The 26499-nt window shown below is 45.8% G+C and overlaps 1 protein-coding gene across 4 annotated transcripts in view; it reads right to left on the reverse strand.

Annotated features, from left to right (window-relative positions):
- Window positions 1–16668, reverse strand: part of LOC121001556 (gastrula zinc finger protein XlCGF57.1-like) — a 61429-nt gene extending 44761 nt beyond the window's left edge. Inside the window, exons 1-2 of one of the 4 annotated variants that reach the window (XM_040432690.1) lie at window positions 16592–16668; window positions 4661–5815 (exon numbers count right to left, since the gene is read on the reverse strand). In XM_040432690.1, the coding sequence (XP_040288624.1) occupies window positions 4661–5786 (1126 nt within the window). In that variant the 5' untranslated portion in view covers window positions 5787–5815; window positions 16592–16668. Of the gene's footprint in view, window positions 1–4660; window positions 5816–16517 lie in introns of all 4 variants that reach the window. The other 3 variants (XM_040432689.1, XM_040432687.1, XM_040432688.1) reach the window with 3 other exon arrangements.
- Window positions 16669–26499: the final 9831 nt, after the last annotated feature.

Genomic DNA, 26499 nt, shown 5'->3' on the forward strand with positions numbered 1-26499 from the left:
AGTATCAGAGCGCGTATGAAAACACAGGCCCGGTGAGATTACATACGGAGCAGAATTTCTTGGTGACTTACTTGTTGCACCAAACAGCTCATTTACATATCAGAAAAGACATGATTTCTCTGCAAGGGAGGCACAGATCTTGGTGCACTTACTACTGAGGTAAGTGGGGACAGATTCCCTTTAGAAAAGAGGACCACAAGAGACCAGGAGATAAAAAGGGTTATCTGGGAATTGGATATTGATGACCAATCCTCGGTGGGGGGGCCGACTCCTGGGAGCTCTGCCAATCAGCTGTTCAAAGAGGCCACAGCGCTCAGTGAGTGCTTAGGCCAGTGACATCACCGTACATCAGTCACGTGGCCTAGGCGCAGCGCAGTCCCATTCAAGTGAATGGGGCTAAACTGCAATACCAAGCACAGCCACTATCCAAAGTACGGCGCTGTGCTTGGTGAGTTGTGAAGAGACCGCAGTGGTCACTGGAACCCAGCCTCTTCAAACAGCTGATCATATCTGATATTGAGGACCTCCCTTAAAAGGGAGACCTCCCCCCCCACAAATTTGTTTAGTTTTTCACAGATGTAGTATGAGTTTGGGTTTACCAGTAAGAGGCTACACAAAGAAAAACATTGCCTAATCCTAAAGTGATGACATAAAGCTATTCTGATGGCCAATTGGGAACGTATCAAAATAGAGCCTTGCCCTATTAAATGAATCCATTCTCCCCACATCAAACCACTAGTACATGAAACTTGTACGTAGGAGGTTGGCAGCAAATACCCGTAGTCACTACTACACTCATTCTTTTATTTTACCAAGTATACTGCAATTCTAACCACTTGAAAGGCAATATGATAAAGAACAGGGTGACAGCACAAGAGAGGACACAGTGGTTTCATCATGCTTGGTCCAGATTTCCCAAAGAAATGCAGGAAAAATAGATCAGTTTCGAGTAGTCTTGAGCGAATCGAGCTTTAGATCATTGATCCGAAGTTGATTCGGTCAAAGATTTTAATGCTATCTCCGTACAGCATTAAAATGTATTGGCTCCGTGGAGCCAAATTAGTTTCTGTAGAAGTTGCGAGATACCTCGGTAAATGAATTCGGTATTCATTTCTGCATCTTTAAAAACATTTAAAATGAGGAGTCCAAAGTTGGGTTTGGTGCCAGCTGGTACCTCAGTACCAAATCAATTGGATTGCCATTTTATAATGTTTTTAAAGACGCAGAAGTGATTACCGAATTAATTCACCAAAGGCTTGCACGACTTTGGTTGAAACAAATTACCTACACAGAGGCAATACATTTTAAAGCTGTATGCGGAGATAGCATTTAAATCAAATTCTTTAACCGAATCGACTTCGGATCTCTGATCCAAAGCTCGATTCGCTCTACACTAGTTTTGAGACACTGATTTTTTCGAATACAATTAATTCAAAACTACGCAACAAGACTGTGATCTTAATTCCATCAAAATTTGTTTTATCAAACATTAACAATTTATATGTGACTATTCAAAGTGTTTTTTAAATTAAAAACACATGGATGGTTTTCAGGATATAATTTTTTTTATTCAGTCCATGTATTCTTCCTGTCACGGCTAAGGTCCTTTGTCTGGACTTTTAGCACTGCAAACAGCCTCACTTAACTTTTTCAATCAGACCACCATTGTAACCAATACACGGATCTTCTGTGCATCTTTATCTAGGCCTGTCAAGAAAATATTAGAGCGGTCATAAAGTCATATCAATCCTACACCTACTATTATGATGAGGATTACCTTGCAGACACCATTTTCCACTCACAGCAGTAAACTGACAAAAGACTGCCTATCTATAAAGGAGTTTTATCCCTCTGTGCTGACAGCTACAAAAGGACAATATTTCTTATTGGAATAGTACTGCAAAAAATTGTTAAAAAATGTTTTTCTATTAATACGGAGTTAAACAAAATAGACCTTTCTGGAGGAAGTGTCTCTTTAAAGTGTCCCTCCAATGTTACTCTCTCGCCCCATCTGACATTGCACATTGGTTGGTACAGCTACCGAGGCAACTGTGCAATGCTTAGTATCATGCACAGGTCTAATTTTAATTAGTAGGACCTATGCACTATACTCACTGGGTGTCGTACATTTGCCCTGGCAACTGGTCTGCCCAGTGTACAGCTGTGTCTTCCCATGCCCTATGTTATAAAAAAAAAAAAAAAAAAAATGACGGGATGATAACATTACATCAACAGGGGTTGCCCAGCATTAGAAAAACATGGCTGCTTTCTTCCAGAAACAGCACCACATCTGTCCATCAGTTGTGTCTGGTATTCGAGCTCAGCTGGAATTTGGGGCTGAGCAGCATTACCACCTGTGGCACTGTTTTTTGGAAGAAAGCAGCCATGTTTTTCTAATCCTGAACAATCCCTTTAAAAACAATAACACTATAAACAAATGTATCTTTGTAAATAAATTAATCCAAAATGTAACCCTTTGCCGACCGCCTGTTGACATCCGGGTGGTTGGCACCTATTTCTGCATGGACGTTTTAAAACGTCCATGCAGAGACTACAGTCATGCTCTAATCGGGCAGCTGCAGAAGCGGGGAGCCCGCTGTCAGTGAAAGCAGGGCTCCATATAGAGAAGGCATCCCCATCACTCTATAAATAGCATGCAGGGTGCTGGCGGTCATGTGACTGCCTGGGAAAAGAGTCTGTAGGAGCTGCTGGGTCTTACCAGACCCAGATCAGCTCTGCACTGAGGCTGTAAAGTGATGTACAACCTATCTGGGGGCTGTATTTCCCTTGTAAAACTGGGGCTAATATGTCAGTCCCAGTTACTGGAGAAATCAGCTATTAAAAAAAATATATAATGGTTGTAAGACCTTATGGGGGGCAAAGGTGCAAAATAAAAAAAAACGCCACCACAGGCAGCAATGTGGCTTGTAGCCCTACTCTCAGCCACCAAAACCCCTACATCCCACCCCATCCTTTATTTAAAAAAAAAAAAAACAATAAAAAGAAAAATACAAAAAGGAAAAAAACAAAGCCCCATGGTATGACCGAAAAAAGGGGCAAACATTATTTACAGAACCGAATGGAAAAAAGTTATAGCTTTCAAAAACGCATGGACTGAAAAAAAGGTAAACAGCCTGGTCTTGAACTGGTTAAATCCCAAAATGGATTTTTTTTTATGTTGGTATGCATGCATATCCCATATATTAGCCTGTGTACTAATAGGCAGTTGCTTGTGCATACTCTAAGTATGCCTTAACACCAGGAAATATGGTCAAACAGCCCAGGGGTCCTTCAATAGGCCTTGGGCTGCCTGCCAGTACACGGTATGGGCATTTGTATGCCACGATCAGAGCTGATCTGGGCTGCCACTGAAGGGGTTAAATGGCAGAGCACAGAGCTCAGAGGTTTCTTTGATCTCTACCATTGCCCTGTTGTAAATTAATGTTGTTTAGTGCTAGCTTTGAAAACATTTTAGGGATCTATCTGTTCAAATCTGCGCTATGGCTTTTGTTTATAGCTGCAGTATTCTTGCCGTCAACAGTGACAGAAAACTTGATGGAACCTTCAATGGAAAACCTCAACGCAGATGTCAACAGAGCCTGAGGCCCACCTCATGTGTACAATACACTTGTGCTTAATTTCCTTATAGTTTTTTTTAACAGTGATGCGTATCCTGCCATTTCTATTGTATACATTGTGTGTGCTAGGGGTATGAAGGCAATCAGCTAGCCAGGAGATGTGGTCAACACTACTCAAACCTCGTCTTTCTTCGGCTCTAAAGGGAAACCACCAGAATGATAAGAGCTTTTCTTTTTCACTTATTTGGGCCTCTTACAGACTCTATAATGGACAGGTTTCTCTTCTCTTTTGGGTCATGACACTTACTTCGTTCTGTATGACCAGTCTAGATGATGCATACTGATGACCACCAGTCCCAGAAGCAGGGTAATTTTAGCCATGGTTAAAGGGGTGATGCCATAAATGATGTAAAAATTTTAATCAGACATCATATGGTACATGACAATCTCTTTCTAACAGCCCTGTACCTCATATGGATCCAGAGATCTCCATATTCACTGCTCCAGTTGCTCTGCTAGCTTTTCTTTAGGCTAGCAGCTCAGAGAACGTGTCCTTTCTCAAAGAGCGTGTCTTTCTGCTGCAGTGCTCTCCCTATAACAGCTCGGGGGGGGGGGTCCTTTCTGCTGCAGCTCTCTTCCTATCACAGCTCAGGAGTCAGGTCCTTTCTGCTGCAGCTCTCTTCCTATCACAGCTCAGGAGGCAGGTCCTTTCTGCTGCAGCTTGCTCCCTATAACTGTCACAGCTTCTAACAGTAGATACAGCTGATGGCAGTTAAAGGCTGGAACTGAGCATGTGCGACCATGCTTATCCAGCTCAAAAAGTGGACAACACATATACTATACTGATTTAACATCAGGGAGCACCTTTATAATGAAGCAAAGAGAATATCTCACAAATGGAATACTTTAACACAAAGTAAATTATAAAAGTAACAGTTTATTTAATATTAAAATAACATTTAATTGTGGCAGAACCTTTTTAAGTTTCTGGCGATGAAGCATAGTATGGCTAAAATCTAACATCTAGGTCAAGGCTGGAATTACTAGCATAAGCTGCCTTAAAATAAATATGAAGCACATACCCACAAGTCCGCAATGACAACACTTGAAGACATCTTCATTATGACAGGTCACATGCAGGTTTCTAACACTTTCACTTTCAAATGATAAAGGGCATTTTGTGCACAAGAAAACTTCACTCTTCTGGTCATGGCCTCTCATGTGGCTTTTCCATGCACTCTGGGTCATGAACCGTTTCTCACATACCTGACACTGGTAGCTCTTTCTTACCAGGCGATGGCTTTTTATGTGTTTTTCCATTGGGTCCCATTCACTCATGAAGGCGCCACAATACATGCAGGTGAAACCACCACCATGTTTGTGACACTGCACGTGTACTTTGTAGGTGTCCTTGGTATTAAATTCCAGTTCACAAGAAGCGCACCTATAACTTTTCTTCTTTTCTGCGTTGTTTTTCAGGTGGTCGACCGGCAAGGAGGGCATATTTGCAAGCTTTCTACATCTGCTCCTTGTTCTTGCAGATTCTTTTACCAAGTTACTTTGAGGAATTTTTGCCTCAGTGGATAAAGAAAGGGGTCTCAGGTTGGAGATGCGGTACAGACCCAGAGACAAGAGGTGCTCACATTGAGCGTCGTCTTCTTCTTTACTTTTGGGCGAATTGGCAGAGCTTGAAGGAGGAATGGAGTCACTTGGCATAGATTCATCTAAGGGGAACTCTGACTGTTCTCCTTCAAATAATGAATTCACTTCACTAGCACCAACGATGTTGGTATTTCCACCTTGGTCTCCAAGACCCATATCACACGAGGCTGGGCTCATGGTGTTTAAAATTCGGTATAAGAAGGGCATTTTGTCTAAGTTTTCCTCGTTCTCTTTGTTTTCCTGAGTCATTTCTTCTCCGATGCCATAAGAATCGCTTTCCTCTGGTTCGGTGCTTTCTGGAAGCAGAGGAGTTTGATCGAGCTGATGCACATCTAAAACATGAAGGCATAGTTTATTTTTTAAGCTGCTGGTAAACTGGCAGAGTTTGCACCTATAAACCTCCAGCAGAAACACTTCCACCAGGTTGGCTATCCTGGCATCTAGGTCTTCTGCAGTAGAGGCATAAAAGCTTGCTGTAGTAATTTCTGCATGGATATGCAATGTTGTTGGAGCGATGGCCTCAAATTTGTATTTCAGTTCATTCATTTTTCAAAAGGAAAAACAATTATGAAAACCTAAAAGTGTAGAAAAAAAGAAAACGTTAATTACATGGAAAGTGTTTTTTACTGCAATATTTTTTTTATGCGTTTTAGATTTCCTAAAACTGTAATGTGATATATTTGTAATATTTTCTGCAGTGCTCCAAGGCTGCGAAAGAGTAGGAAGCCTTTATTGTATTCATATCCTACAAATCAATAGGAAGTTCTGGTATTAAGATTTTAACACTTTACATGACTAGGGGAATGAGTGACACAGCTTCCCTTTATTGAGAAATGTACTAATTAAGGCCATTACTAAAGTTATTTATATAGCTTGGGGTGGGATTTTAAATTTCAGATATGGGAGCAACTACTATAATTAGGGATGAGCAAATTTCATATTTTGAAGTTCGTGTGCGGGTTCATGTTGTGGTATTTACTGAATTGCGTTATGGATTCCATTCCTTTAGAGGCATTCCGTTATTCATTCCGACATAATAGAAGTCTATGGCCTGCATAACAGATCCTTCCGGTTTACGTTATGCTGGAGTCATCTCCTGCATAACGTAAACTAGACGGATCCGTTATCCAGGCCATAGACTTCTATTATGACGGAATGAAGGCATTCCGTTATGCTTTCCGTCATAGAATTGCGTTATGGTCCGTGGTAAAAGAATCCATAACGCAATTCAGTACAGACCACAACACGAACCCGCACACGAACTTCAAAATATGAAATTCACTCATCCCTTACTATAATTGTAATACTGTAATAGTCTACTGTATTATCCTGTCCAAATACAGAAAAAAGAATAGAATCAGTTACAAGATAAATTCATCATGGATCATTTAACATTCCTTAAAGGGGTTTTCCCTATTAAGACACCTTTGGCCTATCCACAGGATAGGGGATGTGTCTGATTAGTGGAGGTCCAAGTGCTGGGGCCCCTGCCAATCATGACTATTAGGGATGAGCGAATCGACTTCGGATGGTACACTGGAAATCGATTTGCTAAAAACTTAGTTCTAATACTGTACGTTGCTCCCGCTCTGTACAGTATTAGAATGTATTGGAATGAGCCAAAGTTATTACTTTGCGAAGTCGCATGAGACCGTGTAATAACTTTGGGAATTATTACTGTTAAAAACCTTGGTACCGAACTCGAGTTCAGTACCAAGGTTTTTTACAGTAATATTTAATTCCCGAAGTTATTACACAAAGTTTTGCAGCAACTTCGCCAAGTAATAACTTCGGCTCATTGGAGCCAATACATTCTAATACTGTACGGATCGGGAACTCCGTACAGTATTACAATGTTTTTAGCTAATTGACTTGGGATGTACCACCCAAATTCGATTCGCTCATCCCTAATGACTATGGGTGCCCGTGCTCCCTATTTGAATGGAGCGGCAGACATGCATCTGTGTCCACGGATCTATTTAACTCTATGGGACTGATGGAGATAGCCGAGTCCGAGAGCTCAGCTGGCAGCCCCAAAGAGCTGTAAGGAGCTGCAGACTGCATGCGTGACCGCTCCTTCACTTAAACAGAGAAGCACAATCCTCCATTCTTATGATCAGCGGGAACCACAGCAACTTGCTATTCTGGCTAACCTAATCGTTATAGTAGTTGCTCCTATATTTGTGATTTTAAATTCCACCCTACTTTTATAGTCTCTCTACAGCTCCTGGTTCCACAACACGACCATGAAGCATATAATTCACTGTCGTCAGTAAGGGAATATTCAGATGGAGGATTTTGTCCGTAACAAAATCCTCCGCGTATCCCATGCCAAAATCTACTGTGCTGCGGCTTCGGCCATTGGTTTTCATGCGGACCCACTCTAGGTTTAAGCTGCAAGCAGGCTCCAGCTCTGGCTTTGGAAGAGGACCATGTCAAGGGTGGATCTGTACATTCTTGGCGCGGTCTTGAAAACCCTTGGCCCCATGAACTCCGGCTTATCCTCCCACTGAAAACATGGGAGGCAGTTTCAGCACAGATTCGACCTGGTTTTCAGCATCAAATCCGTACTGAAACCTGCTGTCTGAAGATGTCCTAAAACTGACATATAGCTACTGTGGCAAAGGACTGTGTCCTGTGTGGAGGCAACCAGCAACTACAGTTCACTGCAGATAAGTTAAGGGGTTTTCAGATTATTATTTTTTTCACTGGTGACTTATCCTCTGGAACGACACCCGGGACCCCCTGCCGATCAGCTGTTCAAGAAGGCAGCGGCCTTCCCTCTGCTTTTCCTAGGTCGAGTGACGACACGTTCATGTATCACGTGGCCTAGGCGCAGCTCAGCCCTATTCAAGTGAATGAGGCCAAGAGCGATACCAAGCACAGCCACTATACAATGTACAGCGCAGCGCTGTGCTTGTTAAAGGCTATGTACCCCTTTGGGGACAATTTGTTTACGATTGCATTTTACTCATTTGGGGCTAAAAATAATTTTTTCAATTTGTCTTTATTAAAAATATTGAGTCACTGTCACAAAAGGTTTACTGTTTGTCTAGCTGTGTGAATGATACTTTCACTTTGTGCTGATCATCTAATAACCCTTATCTGTGAATTACTAAGAGGTTATAAACACTTATTTAAGCCACATTCTTATCAGTAGGATTGAGCTTTGATAAGTGTTTATAAACAGAGAGCAGAAATAAGGAGCCCCTCAGCTCCTTGCCTGACAGAGCAGAGAATTTTTTTTAGATCCCTCTATTAGAGCATCTCAGCTCTGTACAGAGAAAATGGCTCCATATTTTTAATAAAGACGAATTGAAAAAAAAAAACTAGATTTTTGTACTCACCGTATAATCTGTTTCTCTTCCGTTCACTGGGGGACACAGGCATTGACCATGGGACGTTCCAGAGCAGTCCCTGGGGGTGGGCTTAACTACAACCCCCCTGCCAATCAGAGAACCGCTGTTTGCAAAACTCTATGCCCCAAAGAAGCGTCAGAAGATGCAAAGGTGGGCACCATGTAAAACTTTGAAAAAGTATGCAAAGACGAACAGGTTGCCGCCTTGCACACCTGAAGGGCCGAAGCCCCGTGATGCATCGCTCAAGAGGCTCCCACTGTCTGAGCCGAATGAGCAGTCACCCGGAAAGGCGGGGCCCGGACCTTAACGCGGTACGCTTCCACAATAGCCAAACAAATCCATCTGGAAATGGAAGTCTTTGACGCTGCCAGCCCTCATCTTGGCCCCTCTGGGATCACGAACAGGTAATCCCTCCACCTGAAAGATGCCGTCTGGGACAGATAGATATGAACTATGCACCAGATCCAGAGTATGGAGCGACTGTTCGAGGATGAGACGGGTCCGGACAAAATGAAGGAAGAATAATCTCCTCATTTAGATGGAATGTCAACACCACCTTTGGCAAGAAGGACTGCACAGGGCGAAGGACCACCTTATCCTGATGGAGGATCAGGAAGGGCGACCGACATGACAGAGCCGCGAGTTCTGACACTCTACGGATAGAAGTAATTGCAACCAAAAAAAACACCTTATAAGACAGGAAGCGCAGCGACACCTGCTGCAAAGGATCAAATGGAGAAGATTGGAGAGCGTTGAGCACTAGATTAAGATCCCAAGGATCCAATGGAGGACGGAAAGGGGGACGCAGCATGCGCCACCCCCTGCAGAAAAGTCGGAACCTCCAAAAGCGAAGCTAAATTTTGCTGAAAAAGAATGAAGAGAGCCGACACTTGCCCTATGAGAGAGCTGAGAGCCAGCCCCAAGTCCATGCATGACTGCAGGAAAGCCAAAAGTCGCTGCAAAGAAAAACGAACGGGAGACAGCTGTCTCCGCTCGCACCAACTAATGTAGGACTTCCAAGTTTGGTGGTAGATTCTGGAAGACAACGGCTTCCTGGCATGAATCATAGTCTGGACCACTGCATCCGAAAAACCCAGAGCCTTCATTACGGCGGCTTCAACAGCCATGCCGTTAAATGTAGCAACCCTAAATTCGGGTGGAAGATCGGCCCCTGCGACAGCAAGTCCTCCCGAAGAGGAAAAAGCCAAGGTTCGTCGGCGAGAAGTGCGACTGGGGATGCATGCCACACCCTGCGTGGCCAATCTGGGGCCACGAGAATGATGGGCAGTCCCTCGGACCTGATCTTCCCGAGATCACCAGTGCATCGCATGCCAGTGCCCTGGACCGAGCGACAAAGTCCTCGACCTGGTTGAGCCATGAGATCCACATCCGGCTGACCCCACTTCTCGCAGATGTCCCGAAAGACCTGCGAATGAAGAGTCCACTCGCAGGGATCAAGAGGCTCCTGGCTGAGAAATTCTGTGATCCAGTGGTGTAAGCCTGGAATGTGAACTGCCGATAGCGCCGGAACCAGTTTCTCTGCCCAGCTGAAAATCAGCGCAGTCTCCTCCATTACTGTCGGACTCCGGTGCCACCCTGGTAATTGATGTATGCCACCGCCGTGGAGTTGTCGGACTGCACCCGCACCAGACAACCCCTGAGATGGTCGGCCCAGTGTTCCAGAGAGCCAAATTGCCCTCAACTCCAGGACATTGATTGGAAGGGAGCGCTCCTCGCGTGACCATACCCCCTGAACCGAGAGATTTTACAACACTCCTCCCCAACCCCTGAGGCTTGCATTCGTTGTTAACACCCTCCAACACAGAGGGAGAAACGAACGCCCAATGTCAACATCGGAGATGCCATCCACCATCTGAGGGCCCGGCGCACTGGGGCAAGTAGACGCATTGGCCGATTTAAGGAGTCTGGGGAGCGATCCCAGCTGGACAGAATGGCTCTCTGAAGCGCTCTGGTATGGAACTGAGCATAGGGAACTGCTTCGAAGGCAGAAACCATGTGCCCCAGAGCCCGCATGCAGCGACGAATGGGATCCGGAGCTGGCCACAACAAAGAGCGAATCTGAAGATGGAGAGCGGATAGTTTTTCCAAAAGCAAGAACATCTTGGCCTGACAAGTGTCCAGTACCATGCCCAGATAAGTAAATCGCTGTGATGGATAAAAACAAAACTTCTGTCTGTTTATGATCCATCCGAAGTGCTCCAGGGTGTCCAGGACTATGCTCAGGCTGTCTGCCGTCCATTGGAACGACAGACCCTTCACCAGGATGTCGTCTAAGTAAGGGATCGCCACGATCTTCCTGGCATGGAGCAAGGCCATGACTGCTGCCAGAACCTTCGTTCAGACCCTGGGAGCCGTGGCCAGGCCGAACGGGAGGGCTACAAATTGGTAGCGAAATGGACCCACTGCGAACTGGAGAAACCTCTGATGACTGATGCATATGGGCACGTGAAGATAAGCATCCTTGATGTCCATCGAGGACAGGTACTCCCCCGGTTCCATGGACACAATGACAGACCTCAGTGACTCCATCCGGAATCTGCGGACGCAAAAGAAACGGTTGAGCGCCTTGAGGTCTAGAACGGGATGGATTGACCCCTCTTTTTTGGGAACCACAAAGAGATTCGAGTAAAACCCCTGAAAACGGTCTTGCGCAGGAACCGGAACAATACCACCTTGCTGCAGCAGCGTGTGAATTGCCAGAAAAAAATAATCTGCGGCTGCGGGAGAGGGCAGAGGAGTCGACCGAAAAAAACGTGATGGAGGGGAGGATTTGAAATCCAGCTTGTAGCCCTCTGCAATGACCTCCTTCATCCATGCATCTGAGACGTGAGACAGCCAAATATGCCGAAACACATGAAGCCGGCCACCCAACCAAACGGAGGGCGCCGGGAGAAGCCCATCATGCAGCGGAGCTCTTAGGGTTAAAGGACTTAGAGCCCTGTTGACGGGAATGCCAGGAAGGCCGCGGCTTAAAGGAAGGCTTGCACTTCTGGCCTGCAGCCGACTTATCAGACGCTCCCTTGGGGCCAGAAACTCTGAAAGGGACGAAAAAAAGGCTTGGCTTTTTTGTTTTATTAGACCGCCCCCTGTTCTGAGGTAAATGGGTGCTCTTATCACCTGTAGCGTCCAAAATAATCTCATCCAGGCGCTTACCAAAAAGTCCGCTGACGGTAAATGGGAGGGCTGTCAGGGTCCCCTTTGAAGCATTATCTGCCGCCCAGCATGAGAGCTATAGGGTACGGCGAAAAGCCACCAATAGGGCTGATGAGCGAGCCATAAACCTGGCCGCGTGAGGGCTGGCATAAACCTGGCTGCTTCACAAATATATGCACTGGCATGTGAGAGCTGCAGGGACACATCTGCAAGTTCCTCCGAGGGAAGTCCCAACTCAAGACCCTGACGGAAGTTATTTGCCCATTCCCCCATAGTCTTGCTCACCCATGTAGAGACAAACACTGGCTGCAGCGCTGTGCCCACTGTTTCAAAGACAGATTTTGCAAACGCTTCCAGCTTCTTATCTTTGATATCAGAAAAAGAAGCCCCATCCGCCATTGGCAACGTAGTATGTTTAGCCAAGCGGGAAACTGGCAGGTCCACTATAGGTGGAGCCGACCATTTCTTAGTCAACTCCTCCGGAAAAAGATAAAGGACGTTAAAGCGTTTTGGCAACATAAAACGTCTATCTGGAAAATTCCACTCCTTGGAGAGAGAGGAATGAAACTCCTGGTGGTTGGGGTAACATTTGTGCGAGCGACTGAACTTTCTAAAGGAAAAACCCGAGTTGGCAGATGACAGAGCGGGATCTTCAACCTGCAACGGCTCAATAACTGACATAATTAAATCGTCCATCATGGAGGATAGTTTGGGCGACTGACCCTCTGGTGAGACATCTTCATCTGACCCTCTCTCCTCGGAACATGCCTCTTCAACTGAGGACATGTCGGAGTGAGACTCTCTAGCAGGAGGAGGAGAGGCCGAGGACACGGGAGACACAGAACCCCTTTTGAGGGAGGAAGTTCTGGCCCGTTTTGTGGGGCGGCCGCGATGGGCACGAGCCCCATGATCCCCAGAGTCGGACCGGTCAGAGGACTTTCTTGCCGACAAACGCCCCAATATATCCACAATAGCTTTGTTGGTATTAGAGACATCCTGTACCACCCTAGACAGGGAACGCGCCCATTCCGGTTCTTCCGTAGGTTGGGCAGCAATAAGTCCTGAACCGAGCCGCTTGATGGCGGCGCAGCACACGCAAAGCAGAGGGAGTCTGACTGAGGTGATGGAAATTTTGTGCGACATGGTGCACAGGCAAAATGACGCACCAATGGGACCGCCTGCTTCGGGACCTGGGTTCATACATAATGACACCCCTGGCACCCCAATGAGAAAAAAGGGAAGGTTAGGCCCTGTAAGAAGGGACAAATAGCACTTACCCAGCCTGTGTCCCTCGAAGCAGCAAGCCAGCCCGTCAGCGTCCCGCCAGGTGCTTTAAATCCCGGAAGTGGACAGAGCCCACTCTCCCTCTGCTCTGATGGGGGCGGGGCGAACACAAGCCTGCATTAATAATGGCCCCGACTGCCCCAGAATCGAGCCGACGCGTTGACCAGGAAGCGTCGCTCAGAGGAGTAAACTCCGCCCCCTCCTCTCCCCGGCATTCAGGAAGATGCCGCCGGACAAAGGAAGCCGCAGGTGCGGCCACACAGCAGGAGCAGCCCTGCATGCTATCCCTGGAAGACGGACACCCCCAGGTGCCATTTAACATTTAAAGGGCTCTCATTGCTGCCCATAGTACAGGACAACCACATGGGGACCATAACATGGGGGGAGGAGAGGGTACTGGAGGGGTCCCGGAGGGGTGCACTGAGATGGGCACTGGAGGTGTTACTGAGAGGGTTACTGGAGGAAGGGTGGAGGGAAGCACTGCTCCTACTCACCTGTCCGACGTCTTCTGCCCCCCTGACTCCAGCCGGATTACCACCTTCGGTGTGCGGCCCCTTGGTGAGGGACACTACACCGGAACAAAGGGGACTTTCACTGAGGCGGCTATGGTGATGCGCTTGCTGCCGGGAGACAGAGGTTTTTACAGGGACCTCTGGTCCTCCTTCTCTTCTAGAGAGCGGGAACGAGCAGGGGGTTTGGGTGACCCCCTGGTCTCCCGTCTCCAGGGTGGGAGTGCAGGCAGTTTTTACTCGGACTGCCTGAAGCTTCCTGCTAGAAAAAAAGGGCAACAAAATTAGTAAATCAGCAGACCTGCAACGCAGGAAGGTCTGCCTCCTACAGACACTAAGTTAAAACTGATTAGCCTGGTTCCTGCTGGAAGAGATATAGCTGAAGAGGGAGGAGCTTACACTTTGTGTGCTTAGTGTCCGCCTCCTAGCGGCAACAGCTATACCCATGGTCAATGCCTGTGTCCCCCAATAAGACGGATGAGAAATGATTTTTAGCTCATAATGAGTGCAATGCACAAATATAAAAAAAATAGCCCCAAAAGGTGTACATAGTCTTTAAGCTGTTAAACCACCACCGATCACATAACGATGACCTAAAAGAAAAAGAATCACGGAAAACCTTTTCAAAGGAATATTCCAGGATTTCACTTTGCGGACAAGAAAAGGCATTTTCTATGAGAGTGCCCGCGATGTGCTGTCCGCAAAATGCGGAAAGCACATTGCCGGTGTCTGTGTTTTGCCGGATCCGCGAAACACATACGGCCGTGCAAATGGACCCTTATCCTGCAGTAGCTCCAGTGCCAGACCCACACAGCTCCGTCCACTACACAACAGATGGTGCTGTGTAGTTCCAGTGCCAACTTCCAATGTTGGAGCTACTCGGCAGGGGTGCGAGGTGTTGGATCCGGATGATCAGACATTGATTACCTATCTTGAGGATAGGCCATGAATAGTTAAAGGGGCTGTCTGCTTTTGTAATATTGATAACCTATCCTCAGGACAAGGCTCGTACAAGTGCTGTGTTCTCTTCACTGCTTCCCTGCTTGCCGCTGCAATGTCGATGGTGAGCAGGTGTAATTACAACTCTACTCTATGGGATGCCTCCTTCCATTCAAGTGAACAGAACTGAGCCGTCCAATTTTATTTATTTTATGCACTTATATAGCGCTGCTATATTACATAGCGCTTTACAGACATTGGCATTGAAGTGAATGGGGAGGGCGAAGTTGTAATTACACCTGCTCACCACTGAGATTGCAACTGCCAGCAGGTAAACAGTGAGAATTCAAACAGCTGATTGGAAGTGGTGCCAGAGTCGGCCCCCCGCCAATCTGATATTGATGACCTATCCTGGGTAGGGTAGGTCATCAATATAAAAAAAAAGCGGTTAGAGAAATTGTTATGAAATTCGTTCACGCTTCGTTTGGTGCCAAAAGGTGATTTGCGTTATGGATTCTGTTACCACGGACCATAACGCAATTCTATGACAGAATGCATAACTGAATGCCTTTAGAGGCATTCCGTTATTCATTCCGCCATAATAGAAGTCTATGGCCTGCATAACGGATCCGTCTAGTTTCCATTAGGGCTCATGCACACGAACGTATTTTCTTTCCGTGTCCATTTCGTATTTTTTGCAGACCGCAAAATACATACGGTTGTGTGCATGAGCTCTTATGCAGGAGAGGACTCCCCTGCATAACGGAACGGACCCGTTTTGCAGCACATAGACTCCGTCATAGAATTGCGTTATAATCCGTGGTAACGGATTCCATAACGCAATTCTGCTTTTACCACCAAATGAAGCATGAACGAATTTCAAACTATGGAATTCGCTCATCTCTAGTCCTGGTATACCCCTTTTTACCGGGATTTTGTGTATAGAGCTGAGGACATGGGTTGCTAGATGGGCGCTAGCACATCCGCAATACCCAGTCCCCATAGCTCTGTGTGCTTTTATTGTGTAAAAAAAACCACGATTTGATACATATGCAAATTAACATAAAAGTCAAATCTTACTTGTGTGACCAGAGAAGAGTCATATTTTCAAGCTCTGACTCATCTCAGGTTAATTTGCATATGTATCAAATCTGTATTATTACACAATAAAAGCACACAGAGCTATGGGGACTAGGTATTGCGGATGTGCTAGCGGCGATCTAGAAACCCATGTCCTCAGCTCTGTACACAAAATCCAGATGACAGGTTCCCTAGGGTTTCTACCACCAGAAATACTGTTATGTAGCTGACTGACATTAGCAATTCACTAATGTCAGCACTACATAACAGTATGTTTCTAACATTAGTCCCTGCAGCCGTTTGGTACAAGATACTGAGAAGTTTCACGTCAATCAACAGGAGCAGGGCGGGCTGGAGGGACGCGATGGGCGGCTGAAATGGTTAGTGGACGGAGCCCTCTAGGTGCTAATGACGCCCACATAGCACCTAGAGGCTCATTAGCATATCTATAAAAGTGCTTTTTTAACAAAAACGGCTGCAGGTACTAATGTTAGAAACATACTGTTATGTAGTGCTGACATTAGCGAATCGCTATATCAGTCAGCTACATAACGGTATTTCTGGTGGTAGAAACCCTTTATAAGGGGAATCGGTCACTGTTTTATGCTGTCCAATCTGATGGAAGCCTGGATTGGTGACAGGGACCACTGGCTCCATGTAGTGCACAAGGCCAGGAGTCCTGGGTGACAGCTCTCCTCCTGTACTGTGACATTAACCGCATCTATGTTAAACCGCTGAGTTTTAGCCTTCCTCTTACATAAGCGACACCTGGACCTCCTATGGCTCTACAGAACCGATCACCATGGGAGATTGGTGATTTCTCAAAGTTGCCAAAACGCAAGAAAACCGCATGAAGAACCTGCCCAGTTATGATACATTACACTTACAGAGAGCGGCAACCAATGAACTTCCATTGTAGTTCTGCTACTTACTACCTACATGGAAAACACAGCAGCGGCAGAAACAGCACCTGGCAGGGAATGGGCACAGGGTTGGGTATACTCACAGCTGGCAGCTCGCTTCCGGCACCGCAGCCCCTTCCTCACCCGCAGCTGCCTGTTGCTCTCAGTGCAGCGCTTCCCGTGCAGCCTGTACTCTCCCACTTTTTTTTTTTTTTTCTTTTCAAGAAACTTTATTGACATCTCGCTCTGGTCCTTATACCTGCATGTGATTTTTTTCTTTCTAATTATAATAATACTACTTTTCTCCTGCTGACACCACTTGCTTACACCGGCTTATAAACCTGACCGACGTCCCAGAGAAGGGGTTTAGTACATGAACTTTCTGTATGGGGAAATAATGATCACTGTAAGTTGAATTTAATGATCACAAAATCAGACAATGACAACAATAAACCGCAAACCGCCTGCGATACACAGCTAAATTGTGGCAAGGCCACGACTCATAGACACCTCTAGTGTTGAGCGAAGTGAGCTTTGGATGCTTCATCTGAAGTCGCTTTGTTCGGAATAAGGCCTCACGGACACGACCGTTGTGTGGTCCGCAAACCGCGGATCTGCAAAACACGGATGGCATCCGTGTGCGTTCTGCAAATTTGTGGAACGGCATGGACAGCCATTAATATAACTGCCTATTCTTGTCTGCAAAACGCAGACAAGAATAGGACATGTTATATTTTTTTTACGGACCACGGAACGGAGCCACGGATGCGTACAGCACACGGAATGCTGTCTGCATCTTTTGCGGCCCCATTGAAGTGAATAGGTCCGCATCCGAGCCGCCAAAACTGCGGCTCGGAGGCGGACCAAAACAATGGCCGTGTGCATGAGGCCTCATGCTCCCGGCCGTTGGGCATCCATGGCCGTCTTGCGGCCCACAAACAGCAGGTCGGCAATCCACGGCCGCTGGCCGTGTGCACCCCGCATCACAAATGCGGACCCATTCACTTAAATGGGTCTGCAATTCCGGAGATGCGGAACGGAGTCACGGAACACCGGAAGCACTACGGAGTGCTTCCGTGGTGTTTCTTTCCGTTGTTCCGCACCGCAAAAAAATATGACATGTCATTTTTTTTGTGGTGCGGACAGACCACGGACCCATTCAAGTTAAATGGGTCCAGCCCGCTGCACGGACGTTGCCGCAATTGCAGTCCCCAATGCACGGAATAGCCGCACAACGGCCGTGTGCATGCGGCCTAATACTGTACGGAGATCCGTCTACGTACAGTATTAAAATGTATGGGCTCGGAAACGAAGCTGAGTTCGGTTTCAAGTTTTAAAGTAGTTTTGACTTTAAAAATCAATTACCGAAGTTATTCAACGAAGTCAAGCGCGACTTCGCCAATAACTTACTTCAGCTCATCGGAGCCCATACATTCTAATACTGTACGGAGTCGGATCGCCTTACGCTATTATTCCGAAGTTTTGAATGAAGCAAATTCAGGTGAAGCATCCGAAGACTAGACACCTCAGATGGTTGTAGTGTCAACGCATCTTAACATCCTGGCCATTGTGGCTGTAATGGCTATAGCAGTGCATGTGACAATGGTTGGGGACGCCACCTGTCTGGTCCACAGGGGCTGGGGCACAGGGATGGAGTGCGCTGAATCCTAGTTGCCAACTGTCCCAAATTTGCAGGGATATCCTGATTTTCAGAGACTGTCCCAGCAAATTCAGACAGTCCTGAGCCAAAAATGGGCATGGCTAATGAAAACCCCAGTCATAAGTGGGCAGTCCTGGGGTGGGGCTGAGATGTCCCGAATTTACAAACTAAAATGTTAGTAAGTGTAACCGAGTAAGGTACAGGTAAGTGGTTTTTCTTCTTTAGGCTTAGCACTTTCGGGGCCATAAGTAAAATCCCAGAGGAGGTGTCACAGGCCCTTAAAAGGGTTGTCCACAATTAATTTTCTGAATTACCCCCACCCCACCCAACAGGACCTGTGAAGGGAACTATATACCTTCTCCCTGCTGCTTGGTGGGAGTAAAGACAGCTTGGGTGGTGTCTTCACTGCTCTTCTCATCCCTGCATGTAAACTTCTTACACAGACCGAGTCACATGGGCTGCTGTAGCCAATGACTAGCCTCAGAATTGACGTGTCCCCATACCGCACATTAATGCTGGGTTACGTGCCACTTAAGAAAATGTCACTACGAAGGCCAGTCATTGGCTGCAGCAGGCACATGTTCCCATTCATGCAGAAAGTCAGCCCCCTTCATCGTGTGCCGGCTGGGTCCGTGCTGCAGACCGCAAATTGCATTCCGCAGTGCACAGGCACCGACCATGTGCCCACCGTCTGCAGACGCGCACCCATTCACTTGAATGGGGTCCGCGATGCGCATCCGGTAGTCCGCACTGCAAAAAGCAGTGCATTCACTACTTTTCTGCGGTGCGGAGGCACAGACAGAAAACCCACGGAAGCACTCCGTAGTGCTTCCATGGACTTCTGAGCCCTGCCTCCGTTCTGCACCACATCATCAGGATTGCGGACCTGTTTGAGGGCCGCAATACAGGCACGGACGGGCAACGGCCATAAGCATGAGCCCTTACTAAGTAAAAATGTAAACAATAACAGATTAACATGAATGATATCGCCACATCCATAAAATGCCCAAAATATGTTTTTTTATCACCCTGCAAAAAAAAAAAAAGCCATCAACACTTCCACCAATGGAAAAATAAAAAGTTATGGGTTTCAGAATAAATGACACAAAGACTTTCGTTTTTTTAGTGGTCTTCTTTGCACTTACATTTTTGCAGCGTTTTTTTTTTGCTTTAGCTGAAGGTCTGTCGTAAATATGATATGCAGGACACGCAAGCGTTTTTTCCCCCCACTGGTGTTTTTGTTAATTAGGTGGTCTTTTTGTGTTTCGGGATTATTTTTAAAAATGCAGCATTCTGTAACTCTTGCCTATTTTTCAGGCGTTTTCACATCGCTATAGGGGTAAGATCGAATTCTTGTGTGTAAAGACCCTGGGGAGTTTCTACTTTTTTTAAAGTAGTAAAACGTGATAAAAACTATTTTAAAAAAAATGGTATTGTCTAATATATTGTCTGACCCACAACATAAAGGAAGTCCTATTTACAAGGCAGTGAATGCAACGTCCCCAGAAATGGCAGAATTGTTTCTCCATTCAACCCATATGTTTTTTTCCCTTCTTAGGGTTTTCAATATATGCACCCTAAAATGGTGCCAGTACAAATACCGTACTTGTCTCCTGAGAAAGCCACTTTCTGTTGGTGATACATGTGGGGGCTTCTTCTCACACCCTCCAGTTAACCCTTCATTACCAAGATTCCTGGTGATAATCACTTGTACTGTTGTTTTTTTACATTTGGTATTATTAGACTATTTAGTGTCTTTAGTTGTTTTTCTTTCCTTACCCTTTTTGGGCATTTATTTAGGGATGTGTCTTATTTGAGGCGAGCAATGTACATTGTAGTATGGTCCTCTTATTTATTTTAGGCACTTATATAGCGCTGCTATATTCCACAGGGCTTTACAGACATTAGCATCAAGCTGTCCCCGGTATCTTTGGAGTGTGGGTGGAAACGTGTGCAAACACGGGGAGAACATACAAACTCCATTGGTCAGCTTCGAACCTAGGATCCCAGTGCTGAGCCACCGTGCTGTACATTTTTAAATATTTTTAGTCAGCATGGTGCCTTTGTATATTTTTTAATAAAGTATGTTCGTTTCTATTCACAGTATTAATGGTGTGTTCTCTCTGTTCTATGCTCTCTCTCCAGGATCAACCCTATTAAACCAGGCTTATAGCCTGGTAGAGTTGATCCAACTGAGTAAAACGATACTTTTTTTTTTTGTAGGTGCAGGCATTTTGGAGAAATGTACACTTTTATTTTGATGCAAATAAGCTATTGGAGCACCATGAGGAGGTGCTCCATCTGATAAAACTGAGCCATATGGCACACAATCTACAGTAAGTCAATAGGGACGGATCAATTTTCTATGACACAATCTGGCACAATACAAAACGGATCGGTCCTCCATTGACTTTCAATGGTGTTCAAGACGGATCCATCTTGGCTATGTTAAAGATAATACAAACGGATCCGTTCAGAACAGATGCAGACGGTTGTATTATCTGAACGGATCCGTCCATGACAAAACGCGAGTGTGAAAGTAGCCTTAGCTGGATCAACCCTACCAGGCTATGTGCCTGGTTTAATAGGGTTGACCCTGGTGATAGAGCCTCTTTGAACTGGCTGCCAGAAGGGGATGAAAACGGGGAGTCAATTTTTTTTAATACAAATAGAAGTAAAATAAATAAAACAATAAATTAGCACACACAATATTTTATATTGAATACAAGTTTATTACATAGCAGGTCCAGAAGACTCAATATTAAACTCATCAACATAAAGGTAGGTTCACACATATGGGGGTCATTTATCAAACTAGTGTAAAGTAGAACTGGCTTAGTTGCCAATCAGACTCCACCTTTCATTTTCCAATTGAGCTGTAAAAAAAAAAGGCGGAATCTGATTGGTTGATATGGGCAACTATAAGCCAGTTCTACTTTACACCGGTTTGATAAATGACCACATAGTTTGGCTACATGCACACGACCGTATGTGTTTTGTGGTCCGCAAATTGCATATCTGCAAAAAAAACGGATGACGTTCCGTATGGCATCCATTTTTTTTTTGCAGATCCATTGTAATAATTCCTATCCTTGTCCGCAAACTAGAAAAAAATAGGACATGCACAATTTTTTTTGCGGGGCTACGGAACAGACATACTGATGCGGACAGCACACGGTGTGCTGTCGGCGTTTTTTGCGGACCCATTGAAATGAATGGGTCCGCATCCTATCCGCCAAAAAAACGGAACGGACACGGAAACAAACACTACAATCTTAGGCGCGACTCGTGTAGTGTGCCTATGTATCGCAGTGTAGCAGGGCTGCCATAACACGTGACTCGCACGTTTGCTGCGACTGCGAAGCATGAATTGTAAACATTCCAACACTGCTAGAATATTTGAGATTCGCGCGTCACGTTCGCAGCAAACATGCGAGTCGTTGCAACTCCATTAATTCCTATGGAAGCCCTGCTACACTTAGGCGCACAACACTTAGGACTCTTTCACACGGGCGAGATTTCCACGCGGGTGCAATGCGTGAGGTGAACGCATTACACCCGCACTGAATCCGGACCCATTCATTTCTATGGGGCTGTGCACATGAGCGGTGATTTTCACGCATCACTTGTGCATTGCGTGAAAATCGTAGCATGCTCTATTGCCTCATTCACACAGTCAGTGTTTGGTCAGTGATTTCCATCAGTGATTGTGAGCCAAAACCAGATGCGGCTCTAAACACAGAAAAGGGGCAGATCTTTCCCTTATATGTTATCTCTGTGGACGCTTCAATCCTGGTTTTGGCTCACGATCACTGATGGAAATCACTGACCGAACACTGACGTGTGAATGAGGCTATATTGTGCATTTTTCACGCAACGCAGGCCCCATAGAAGTGAATGGGGCAGCATGAAAATCGCAATCAAGCGTGGATGCGGTGCGATTTTCACACATGGTTGCTAGGAGATGATCGGGATGGGGACCCGATCTTTATTATTTTCCCTTATAACATGGTTATAAGGGAAAATAATAGCATTGTTAATACAGAATGCTAAGTAAAATAGGGATGGAGGGGTTAAAAAATATATATATATAATTTTACTCACCTCATCCACTTATTCGCGCAGCCTGGCTTCTCTTCTATCTTCTTCTTCGCTCATCATATGGTCCGTCACCATGGTGATGGATCATGTGATGGACCTTGTGATGAACGCAGTGACGTCACCACAGGTCCTTTTCCTCCTGGGTATCAAAGAAGAAGACAGAAGAGAAGCCGGGCTGCGCGAACAAGTGGATGAGGTGAGTTAAATTATTATTTTTATTTTTTTAACCCCGCTATCCCTAATTTACTTAGCATTCTGTATTAAGAATGGTATTATTTTCCCTTATAACCATGTTATAAGGGAAAATAATAAAATCTACACTACACCTAACCCGAACTTCTGTGAAGAAGCCCGGGTTCGGGTCTGGGTACCAAACATATCGATTTTTCTCCCGCGCGTGCAAAACGCATTAAAACGCTTTGCAAACGCGGGCAAAAATCGTGCATTTTCCTGCAACGCACCCGCATATTTTCCCGCATGTCACCCACAACGCCTGTGTGAACCCAGCCTTAGGGATTAAGGTAGGGAAGAAGTCCAGGATCCCTAAAATATAGAGCCTTTAGTCCACACAGGTACAATCCAGTACAGGAAAAGATAAAGGAGGGAACACTAAGGGTACTTTCACACTAGCGTTTTTCTTTTCCGGCGCTGAGTTCCGTCCTAGGGGCTCAAATCCGGAAAAGAACTGATCAGTTTTATCCTAATGCATTCTGAATGGAGAGTAATCCGGTCAGGATGCATCAGGATGTCTTCAGTTCAGTCTTTTCAGAAAAACGTAGCATGCAGTATTTTTACCTCCGGCCAAAAATCCTGAACACTTTGACTGAACGCCGGATCCGATCTTTTTCCCATTGACTTGCATTAACGCCGGATCCGGTGCTGTGTGTTCAGTCAAACCGGATCCGGCTTTTGCATGTTAAACCCGAAAAATTAGAAAAAAAAGTTAAAGTCCATAAATGGCAGATCCGTTTTTTCCAATGCATTTTTTCATTGTGATCAAAATCCTGATCAGGATTCAAATGTAATCCGTTTTCACACGTTTTTCCGGATCCGGCGGGCAGTTCCGGTGTCGGAATTGAACGCCGGATTAAAACAACGCTAGTGTGAAAGTGGCCTAAGTGACATGTTCCCTGCACATCCCTGCGTCCGTTCCGGATGATGTCACACTTTAATGAGGGTGTTCAGCTTTTTGGACATTTTTAGCTTTCGCTAGCAGTATGCTCCATTCTGTCCGTCCAGAGGTTAATAGGACAGTAACCAGAAAACCTCTGATACGGATAGGTGAGCGAAAGATATAAATGTCCAAAAACTGGGCCACCCAAGCCCTTCTCACGGCCACCAGCTGTGTATAAGCATTAACACTGGGAGCGTCAGATACTTATGTACCCGTCCGGTGGCCACAGGTGCCCTCCTGAATTCAACTGTATCACTTCAGGACAGCAATGAGGTAACAGCCGATGGTTCCCTGCCCCGCCATTCACCCTCATAGGCCTCATGTCACGAGCCTTGAAGCCTAGGAGGCAGTGTGAGAACAACATATGTAATCAAGCAGTAATTACATCAGCGTGACCGCCGGCTCTGCGGAAGAGACCCGCGGCCTGCCCTACAGATACTGGCATGGAACCAGACTCAGGTGAGTAGTTATTTAACTTGGCCACTTGGGAAGCATACCATAGGAGACATTACTGAAGGCATTTTTAATACTGGGGCACTATGGGGCATTACAGGGAACACTATAGGGGGATTTACTGACGGCACTACTGGAGCATTTTTATACAGGGGCATCATTAAGGGCACTACTGAGGGCATTTTTAATACTGGGGTCCCTATAGAGGAATCCCTGGAGCACTACATTACTGAGGGCTCTTACTTGGGACATTATCACAGGGGGTACAATAGCGGGCATTTTTATTGCTGGAGACACTATAGGACAGAGATCAGCAACCTTCGTCACTCAAGCTGCTGTGAAACTACAACTCCCAACATGCATACTTAAACAGGTCTTGAAGATTCTGGAAGTTGTAGTTTCAGAACAGCTGGAGTGCCAAAGGTTGCTGATGCCCACTATAGGGGGTATTATTAATACTGGGGGCACTATTATTACTAGGGACATTATAGGGAGCTTTATTACTACTGGGGGCACTATAGGGGGCTATGTGACTAATGGGGACACTACAGGGGCCTTTATTTCTACTGGAGCCACTCTGGGAGATCATATTTCTACTGGGGTCACTATACGGGACAATTATTACTACTGGGGGCTCTACAAGTCTAACTGTTGAGAGCACTTCACTTGCAACAATTATTTTTGTATGACACTTGTATTTTCAGTATAGTATATGGATGGGGCATCATGGAGCACAGCAGGCACAGTATTGGTTGTGGCAGAAGTATGACACTGTTGGGACACTAGGGTGGGGAGTTTATGTTGAGAATGGGGTGAGGGGGGGGGGGATCTTATGGAAAAGAGAAGAATCTAACATGTCTGTGTGACAAACCCTGCAAGCAAAACATGACTGAAAGGTGTCATGGTGGCCTGGGCCAAAAGGAGAACATGAAGAGAACATCTAAATGACTGCTGTCTTCTCCTTTATGTTTAGAAGCGCTGAAAGACCAGGCAACATGCTGAAGGTAAGGCTGACTTGGTGTCAGGGTTGCCAACCGTCCAGAAATTTCTGAAAAATAGGCAACTTTTTTTCCTGTGTCCGTGAAAAAAAAAATATAGATGTGCCCATCATTTTTCTGAGGCTGGTGGCTCTTGACTAGATTATTTTGGTGGCAATTATCATCATTTTTCAGCTCCCAGTAAATGCCTGCAATGAGTTCCTATCTGTATATTGAGCTATAGACATGTAGTACTTATAACTAGTGTTGCGCGAACTTGTGTTTCAAGTTCGGCATACAGGGTTCGGGTTATATAAGAATTCTGTTATGAATTCCGCAGTTATTGATGGCCACCACAGAGAGCAGCTTCTGGGGAGGGTATTTTGTGCTGCACTAAGGTATTTGGTTTTGCTAGGGCGGTATTTTGTGCTGCACTGAGATATTTGGTTCTGCTGGGGCGGTATTTTGTGCTGCACTGAGATATTTGGTTCTGAAGGGGCGGTATTTGATGTTGTACTGAGGTATTTGGTTCTGCTCGGGCGGTATTTTGTGCTGCACTGAGATATTTGGTTCTGCTGGGGCGGTATTTCGTGCTGCACTGAGGTATTTGGTTCTGCTGGGGCGGTATTTTGTGCTGCACTGAGGTATTTGGTTCTGCTGGGGCGGTATTTTGTGCTGCACTGAGGTATTTGGTTCTGCTGGGGCGGTATTTTGTGCTGCATTAAGGTATTTGGTTCTGATGGGGCGGTATTTGGTGTTGTACTGAGGTATTTGGTTCTGCTGGGGCGGTATTTCGTGCTGCACTGAGGTATTTGGTTCTGCTGAAGCTGTATTTTGTGCTGCACTGAGGTATTTGGTTCTGCTGGGGCGGTATTTTGTGCTGCACTGAGGTATTTGGTTCTGCTGGGGCGGTATTTTGTGCTGCACTATTGTATTTGGGTCTGATGGGGCAGTATTTTGTGCTGCACTGAGGTATTTGGTTCTGATGGGGCGGTATTTTGTGCTGCACTGAGGTATTTGGTTCTGATGGGACGGTATTTGGTGTTGTACTTTGGTATTTGGTTCCGCTGGGGTGATATTTTGTGCTGCACTGTGGTATTTGGTTCTTGGTACTGTGTGCTGCACTGTGGTATTTGGTTCTGCAGGAAAGGTATTTTGTGCTGCCCTGAGGTATTTTGTTCTGCTGGGGCGGTATTTGGTGTTGCACTGAGGTATTTGGTTCTTGGTACTGTGTGCTGCACTGTGGTATTCCTGGCCCCAACTTCTGCACATTTGGATCCGCCCACGTCATGGGTCAATTTTTATTTTGCTTCTAGGGCCACTGTAAGTCCGCACTCCGCCACTGGGTCCATGGACTATTCTCACATGGCTCGTCTGAATCCGGTCATATCAATCCCCTTCTGCGGTTCTGGTCTGGCAGGATCACTTTTAAAGTTTGCCACACAGTGTACACACTGACTACAATTATCTAATAATCCCCTCATAACTACCAGTAGCATTTCCTGCTACAAAGTATAAAACCGCGTGCTTCTATATGTCCGGAGTCAGATTCAACTGAGCGTTATACGGTATTTCACTCGTCTTTCAAACCGCTATTAGGACAATGCTGCCAACCGTTGCCAACCACTACCGGAAGTCAGCCCTGCA

The sequence above is a fragment of the Bufo bufo genome, chromosome 5 (genome assembly GCF_905171765.1).
Source record: "Bufo bufo chromosome 5, aBufBuf1.1, whole genome shotgun sequence".
Lineage (NCBI taxonomy): Eukaryota > Metazoa > Chordata > Amphibia > Anura > Bufonidae > Bufo > Bufo bufo.